The sequence below is a fragment of the Vidua chalybeata genome (genome assembly GCF_026979565.1).
Source record: "Vidua chalybeata isolate OUT-0048 chromosome W unlocalized genomic scaffold, bVidCha1 merged haplotype SUPER_W_unloc_16, whole genome shotgun sequence".
In the NCBI taxonomy this organism is placed as follows: domain Eukaryota; kingdom Metazoa; phylum Chordata; class Aves; order Passeriformes; family Viduidae; genus Vidua; species Vidua chalybeata.
This window is the reverse complement of record NW_026530327.1, coordinates 91,575-100,433: the sequence shown is the minus strand read 5'-3', so window position 1 is coordinate 100,433 and position 8,859 is coordinate 91,575. Positions and strand designations below refer to the sequence as shown.

Genomic DNA, 8,859 nt, shown 5'->3' with positions numbered 1-8,859 from the left:
TATCCACCCACAGGTATTATAAAATCTCAAAATGTTATTGGCCAACCCTGGATACTCTTGGGTATCCCTCAATCCAGCTGTGTTGTTCAACTCCCGATACTCTTGGGCATATCTTCAATCCGGCAGAATTTTGTTCAACCCTGGATGCTCTTGGGCATATTTATCCCTCAACCCAGCAGAATTTTTAGGGGCCCCCTCCACTTTTCATCCCAGTTTCCCAGTGGATTGTGCCAGGAAAACCCTCAGCTCCCTCTCTCCAAGAGGTCCAACTCCTTCCCTGAGACCCAGTCCCAGTTACCCCGGAGTATTCTCTCACTCCTTTTATCTCTCGCTTAGTCTCTTTACTGGCTGTTTTTCTCACAAAAAAACGGAACCACAGCATGGGAGACTCAGCACCCACTTCACAGGTCTGGGATAACCAGCCCATGTCTTAGTCACACAAAAATTCATCCCTCTGTACCTTCCTCCCTGAAGAGTACTTACAATCCCCTTTACTTCTTCAAGTCTTCATGCACAAGAATTTATGGGGCTACTGCGGTTATCGGGAGCCTTTTTTTTTTCCCCCTTTTCCTTTGCTTTATGTGTTTCCTTTTGTCCACCAGGTGTTCTACCTGCAACCGCCGACCACGCCAGGAGAGACAGAGCGAAGCTGCCTAAACCTGGCAGGGTGCACCTCCCCCACTCAGGATCTCCTGGTGGTCTTGGGACCGAGGTGTTACATCCCAGGATGAGTGGCCATTTGTGAAAACCATGTTGTCTCTCTTGAAAATTTAAAAAGTTTAATAAAGGACAATAGGAGACAAGGACCATAAAGCAAAGGTTTTTATGGCCGGGTGCATCTTGGCACTTAGCCAAGACCACACTTACCTTTGGGGATACCCCTTAAATCAGCCTGTTGCATATTTATAGACCCTTATCCATATCTATAAACTAGTTTACATATTCCAGGAACTATTTTACATGGCCCCTGCTTGGGATCTGCTTTTTTAGAGCATGCCTGTTTCTCAGCTGTAGTTTTGGCTCCTTCTCATCTATTAAACCACTAAGGAACTAGACACGCCTCTGTGAAAGACACATGTTAAAAACAAAAAAAACCCCAAGAACTTTCTCTTTCCCTTCCAGTCAGGAGTGAAGTAAACACGGCTGGGCGGGCCCCATCCCTGGCTGGGCCCACCGACCCTGCTGCGGGGCTGGGCTCCCTTTCCCTGGTCGCTTGCTGGTTCCCCCTCCCTTCCCCCATCTACTCCCAGGCAGGGAGAGGGGGTGCCGTGGGCCAGATAGAACCAACCTTACTAACATCTAACTACTTTCTACAACTCCCCAACCCCAAACCCGGCCACACTCGCTACACCCCAGGAGCAGCCCTGGGTCGGTACCAGGATGTTACCCCGTAGAAATTACCCACAACCATCAAACAAGAAAAAAAAAAAGACCACCCCCTCCCCCCCCAATCCTGACATACCACTACTAAGTTCTAGCCTAACTATTTAAATCCAAGACACCTCCCCCAACTACCATCTAAAGTACCCAACTCAACCAAAAATCAAATAACCATTTAAAAGGCCCTGACTGCAGTCCCTCCAGGGGTGTACCTGCTCTGTCATGGACTTATTCATGACCACACATTTTGAGGTCCTCCAGTAGGACATCATGCACAGCCACTGATGCTTCAAGATGTATCTGCTATGGCACAAACATAACCACAGGCACATATGCTTTGAGATTTACCTGCTCTGGCATGGATTTATGCATGGCCACAGACACTTCAGCGTGTCCTGTTCCTGTGTGGACCCATCCACAGTCCCTTCAATTTGAATTCACACTGGAGTTCTAGCCTGTCCAGCACAGCAGCACAGAAACAGCAATGATGCCCAGGCCATCTGCCAGGGCATGCACATGGCCATTGCTGTTATCAAAATGTTCCCAGGCACAGAAGAGTAAGAAGATGAGCAGATGAGCAGCACACCAAGCAGCAAAAAGCAGCCATGAGCAATAGACTATAATATACAGTTAGACAAGCAAGCCCCATGGCAAGTACAGGAGCCTGCCCATTGAAAGCTAAAGAGCACTGATGCCTTGAGAAGGCTGACCTAGAACAGAGGCTAGACAGAGCTAAAGAATAATTATTAAAAGGCTTCCATTGATACACCTTGGGCAGTACAAGAGCCCAGCCAGGGCTACACCCAAGATGGACCCAAAATGGTCACAACATGGACAACCAGTCACAAGGTCTCACACTTTTATAAGTTTTGATCCATTTGCATATTGGAATTAATTGTCCAGTTATAGCTTTAGGTTATGAAGTTCCATCCTCCTTGTTTTTCTCTCTTCAATTCACCATTGTTTATACTTTTTTGGGCCCAGAGCTTTTAACAGTTGTCCTTGGTCAAGCTGGAAAAGGATTGTTTTGTTTACCTACCCTGTGAAGAGAACTTGCTAACACTTAATATGAAGCTCAGAGCTACACACTAAAGCAACACAGAATCTGAAAAATAAGAAAGCTAAAACTTAAGGCATCAGCACAAACAGATATAAATTCCATCTATCACATCCCAACCAAATCCATCATTATCCTGAACCCTTTGATCCCCTCATTGGGCACCAAAAAGGGCTGTTGTGGTTTAACCCCAGCCAGCATCCAAGCACCATGCAACCATTTGCTCACTGACCCACTGAGTGGGATGGGGGAAGAATCAGAAGAATAAAAGTGGGAAAACTTGTGGGTTGAGATAAAGACAGTTTAATGATAGAATCATACAATGGCTTGGGTTGGAAGGGACCTTAAAAATCATCTAGTTCCAACCCCTCTGCCATGGGCAGGGAACCTTCTACTAGATCAGGTTGCTCAGACCCTATCCAACCCAGCCTTGAACACCTCTAGGGATGGGGCATCCACAATTTCTCTGGACAACCTGTACCAGTGCCTCACCACTCTCACAGTAAAGATTTTCTTCTTAGCATCTAATCTAAACCTACTCTCTTTCAGTTTTAAGCTATTCCCCCTTGTCCTATCACCACATGCCCTTGAAAAAAGTTTCTCTCCATCTTTCTTGTAGGCTCCCTTCAGGTACTGGAAGGCTGCAATTAGGTCACCCTGAAGCCTTCTCTTTTCCAGGCTGAACAATCCTAATTCTCTCAGCATTTCCTCATAGTAGAGGTGTTCCTCTAATTATCTTGGTGGCTTCCTCTGGACTTGCTCTAAGAGCTCCACATTCCTCCTGTGCTGAGGACCCCAGGGCTGGATGCAACACTTCAGATGGGGTCTTACCAGAGTAGAGGGGTAGAATTCTCTCCCTCACCCTGCTGGCCACAGTGCTTTGGATGCAGCCCATGATATGATTGGCTTTCTGGGCTGTGAGCACACATTGCTGGCTGATGCCCAGCCTCTCATCCACCAGCACCCCCAAGTCCTTCTCAGCAGGGCTGCTCTCAATCTGTTCATCCCCCAATCGGGATTAATACCAAGAGTTTTCCCAACCCAGATGCAGCACTTTGCACTTGGTCTTATTAAACCTCATGAGATTCCCATGGGCCCACGCCTCAACCTTGTCCAGGTCCCTCTGGATGGCATCCCAACCTTCAGGTGTGTCAACTGCACCACTCAGCTTGGTGTCATCTGCAAATTTCCTGAGGGTGCACTGGATCCCCTTTGTCTATGGCATTGATGAAGATATTGAATAACAGTGGTCCCAATACAGACCCCTGAGGGACACCACTTGTCACTGATCTCCATCTGGACTCTGAGGCATTGACCGCTGCCTTCTGGATGTGACTGTCAAACCACATTCTTATCCTTTTAACAGTCCACCTATCCAATCCAATTTAGAGAGAAGGATGTTGTGGGGGACCATGTCAAAGGCTTTACAAAAATCCAGATAAATGACATCTGTAGCCCTTCCCTTGTCCACTGATGGAGTGACTCCATCATAGAAGGCCACTAGGTTGGTCAGGCAGGACCTGCCCTTGGTAAAGCTGTGCTGGCTGTCTCAGATCGCCTCCTGTCCTCCATATGCCTCAGCAGAGCTTCCCGGAGGATCTGCTCCATGATCTTCCCAGGCAGAGAGGTGAGTCTGACAGGTTGCTAGTTCCCAGGGTCCTCCTTTCTGCTCTTTTTAAAGATACGGACAATGTTTCCCTTTTTCCAGTCACCTGGGACTTCACCTGACTGCCATGACTTTTTGAATATCATGGAGAGTGTCCTGGAAACTCTATCAGCCAATGACTATGGAATGCATCTTATCTAGTCCCATAGACTTATGTACATTTAGATTCCTCAGGTAGCCATGAACCTGATCTTCTCTTAGAGTGGGAGGGACTTTGCTCCCCCAGTCCCCATCCTGCTGTCCATCCACTCAAGAGGTGTGGGGCGAGAGGTTGCCATCAAAGACTGAGGCAATGAAGTTAAGCACCTCAGCCTTCTCCTCATCCGTTTTTACGAGTTTTCTAGTACTGTTTATCATTACACCTTCTTTAACCTTCCTTTTCTGATTAATGCCTGTAGCAGTCCCCCACGATAATGTCACCTGTCCCTGCTCTCCTTTTAATCCTGACAGATAAGTTCCTAGTCAGCTCCTCATCCATCCCCAGGGGAAACTTCATTCACTCCATCTGCTCATTTACATAGTCTCTTTAATGTACCAGTAGAAGCCCTTCCTGCTATTCTTTGTGTCCCTTGCCAGGTTTAGTTCCAACTTTGCCTTGGCCTTCCTCACCCCATCCCTACACAACCAAACTTTCCAGGTTACCTGTCCTTGTTTCCACTGCCTGTGCATTTGCTTATTCCCTTTGGCTTTACTCAGCCATGCTAGTCTCTTGCCTTCATTGTCTGATTTCTTGCTCCTGGGGATTGCTGGTTCTTGTGCTCTATGGTAAACCAAAAGCCATGCAAGCAAAGCAAATCAAGGAATTCCTTCACTACTTCCCATCAGCTTTATATCCTAAGCATGATGTCATATGATATGGAATATCCCTTTGATCAGTTGGCATCAGATGTCCCACCTGTGTTCCTTCCCAGTTTAACTGTATCCCAGCCAAAACCAGTGCAGTGACACAGTTGGGACTTGCGAGATTAAGGCTGAATGCCACCGTGCCTGCCCTGAAGCTCCCTGGCTTTGCCTGCCCAGCCGAGGCACAGTCAGCAGCAGGGGACACTCCCTTGTTTCTCAACGAGATTCGGGGAGTGGCTAAGAGAGAGCGCTTCGCTATCTGTCTTGGAAGGAGGAGAGGCGGCATCCGAGGAGGTAATGAGGGAGTTGACTCAAGGCCGGGGAAAAAGTCTCAAGTTTAATCCAAGCTCCGAGGAGCTCCGAATGCCATTGTCCCAGCAGTCGAAAGCACTCTCGAGGCTCTCGCAATCGTCTTAAGTACCGGGGCGGTAACCAGGGGGAAAGGACGCAGGGACGCCCACCACCCAATGGGGGGATTCGGGGGAGTGGAAGACGGAGGGACAGACAGACACACAAACCAATGGGGGAAGTTTAAGGGAGGGACCCCTGGCCCTCATCCACTCACTCGATGCCCAAGGTGGAAGATTCTGGGAGAGTGGGATGGGGAGCCAAGTGATGGACAGGGTGCCAGGGAGGGGACAGGGGAATGACTGAGCATTTTCAAGGAGATTGACATTGAGGGAAAGGCAGGAAAGCTCAGGGTGGAACCACTGAGAGAAAATGGGGGGTGAAGAGGCAAACCATTACAGAACTGTTACAGGGGTATAAAAACACAATACAACAGCTGAAAGCAAAGGTTCTGTCGTAAACACATCTGAGAAAAATTGCATTGCCTGATCATTACAAGTTCTCAAATCATAATCATGACAACTTACTTAAACTGCATGAGAAAATATGTACCTTATAAAACTGAGTTAGATCTCTTTAGTTTTCCTCAAAAGAAATCAGAAGTGATATTGGCCAGAGGTTGCTATTGCCAACACAACTCGTGACTAGTCAAAAGTCTTATGAATCCTGTGGTTTAGATGTTGTATTACTGAATGACACATTTATCCAGAGTTGATATAACTCTTAATATAAAAGTGGGGTGCCAGATAAGACTGTGACTTAGTTGTGGATGTGGCTATTTTACTATATGCAGATAGAACTAAGTTGATTCTAGGAACAATATATATTAGTATAGATGAGATGGTACAACCTCCTTAATGTGAATTCCTCACTACTGGTATGAATTCATATCAGGATAAAATACTAGCCTTTGTAAATGACTTCTATGGTGCTGTTCCTTGGAAAACATTGAAGAGTGTAATATTATGCAAGTGGCAGATCATGCATCACCTATTAAAGACTAATTCTAAGTTTTATTTAATGAAACTCTTTTCACTGTGTCCTTCAAGACCTTAGCTCTAGGAGAGCTCAATGTATTCTTTAGCATTTCTATATTATTTTACTACTCTATAGTACATGAATGCTGATTATTAAATTCCTATTTAAATTATTCATTGCTCTCTGCCACAGGGAAATACAGGCAGGAATGATCAGAATTTGCAGTGCTGAGCTGTGTGTAGTGTGTGTGTTTTCCAAAAGCTTGGTAACTTGTATTGTATCTTACAAGTGTTAGAATAGATCATTCAGTGTTTGAATTCCTTGACATACTGTACTGGCAACTTAATGTGTAAACTTCCTATTTCTCCCTCACATTTTCAGTTGAAAGGTAGCACTGGAGGGGTTCATATGCCTATTTGTTTTAATTTAGTTTGGTTCTAATCAACAAAACATAAAGGGAGGGAAAATATCTAGTTTTTAAGGCCCTTGGATAGATTTTAGAAAATTGTGCATTTTGCATCATCTATCAGTTGATGAAAGTTTGTCACACTGTTCCACTGAATTTGATGCATTTTCTTCAGGACATAAAATGCTGCACAGTGTGATGTTGAACAGTGTGCACATTTGTGTGTGTAAACTAAAAAACCTGTGTCACATGCCATTTTGTTCACATTCTTTTTCTTTTTTTTTTTTTTTTTTTTGTGGGAGGGGCCCCTGGACTGCCCTGGGAAGTTACACAAGTATAAGTGAACTTATCCATCAGATGTTATGCCCTCCCTGATCTATGTCAGTCAACAGTTGGTCTACTCCTCTGTTCCAGAAAGTTCATTGTTCTAGTTACCCCTATTGGTTCTTTCTGTAAAGCCACTCCTTTCCCCTCTCTCCATTGGTTCTGTGTATGCTACTCCATCCTTGTTCCTCCCCTTGGCCTTTCCCCTATTGGTTCGTTTGTACCCCGATCACTCCTACCCCTCCACTGTTGTATGCCCTGGCCCCACCTTCCCTCGGGGCTCTCAGAGTCTGTCTCCCTTCCGAGAGGTTGTCTCCCTGCTCCTCTCCCACTTCCCTCGCCCTCTGCCTCTCCTACAATAAACCCTCATGGAATACAGCAGCCTGAGCGTCCTTCTGTTTCTCTGGTGCAGCTATCCATAACTATCTGGGCACCTGTGGATTAGCCAGCTGTGGGCCACCCTGGTGGACCGGATCTGCAGGCGCTTTACATTTTTTGACATAGGAAAAGAAATCTAACATATATATTGAGGGGGAAAAAAAGATGGATTCACAAGATTGTGTCCCAACAAATTCAAAGCAAGATATGAGCCATCACATAAAGGGTAACTCTGGTAAGCATTATCTTTGTGGCTATTGTGCAGCCTTCACCAATATAGTAGTCACCTTTCCCATCCAGAAGGTCCTCTTTAGACAACAGTTGTATGGCTTGAAAACAAAGGATGTAGTATATCAGCTGCAGAAAGATGGAATTCGAAATCTCTGTCGTGGAATCCTTCCTCCATTAATGCAAAAAACAACTACCCTGGCTCTAATGTTTGGCTTGTATGAAGATTTCTCCTCCTTGCTCCATAGTCACACAAATGCAGCTGAACTTCTAACTTGCAGCATGGCAGCAGCACTTGCAGGGACTACAGAAGCCCTTCTTACACCTTTTGAATGAGTCCAGACTTTGCTTCAAGACTACAAACATCATGACAAATTTACAAACACTTACCAGGCTTTCAAGGTACTAAAAATCTAAGGGATTAGAGAATATTATTGGGGTTTGGTGCCTATTCTGCTCCGGAATGGAAGCAGTAATATCCTCTTCTTTGGCCTACAAGGACCTATCAAACAATATCTGCCTGAAGCAACTTCTTATAACACTCACTTGGTCAATGACTTTATCTGTGGCAGGCTATTGGGTGCCATGCTGGGATCCTTATTTTTCCCAGTGAATGTTGTAAAAACTCGTATGCAATCTCAAATTGGTGGCAAATTTCAGTCTTTTTCAAAACTTTTTGTGACAATATGGCTAGAACGTGATAAAAAATTGATGCATCTTTTCAGAGGAGTCCATCTGAATTACCATCGTTCTGTCCTGTCCTGGGGTATAATCAATGCAACATATGAATTCTTGCTAAAGGTATTATGAGAAATGTTACCTTCCTTTGAAGCACCTCTATTCACTTGGGTACTTGTACATTTTAGGTCACTTTGTCTCTGGAAATAGGTTGATTTGTGGAACTTTTTGTGAATAACATGGAATACCATGAAACTTGGAGAGAATTCAAAGCAGCCATTACATTTCAGTAGGGAGATGGATGATATTGTTAGTGGCTGCTTAGTGTGGAAGGTAGTCTTATGAACAACCTTGAGTATTTATGGGGTAAATGGCAATATGTCTAAATCTTGATGCAGTTCGATATACTTCTAAACATGTTAAAGTATTTATATGCTAGTGGATAAATTTACCCATAGTGGAATAACTAGACAAATACAAAGTAAAAAAAAAAAATCTGTATATTGGTCTAGTAGCTTATTCTATAATTTTCAATATTTCCCAATACTCACAATAATCAAATTTTATGCTGCA

At 44.7% G+C, this 8,859-nt stretch overlaps 1 protein-coding gene across 1 annotated transcript; it reads left to right on the top strand.

The window, feature by feature from the left end:
• The first annotated feature begins 7,545 nt into the window (after positions 1 to 7,545).
• LOC128782872 (mitochondrial nicotinamide adenine dinucleotide transporter SLC25A51-like) lies at positions 7,546 to 8,418 on the top strand. The gene is given in 1 exon segment (XM_053933369.1): positions 7,546 to 8,418. A coding segment is annotated over 1 exon segment (873 nt).
• Positions 8,419 to 8,859: the final 441 nt, after the last annotated feature.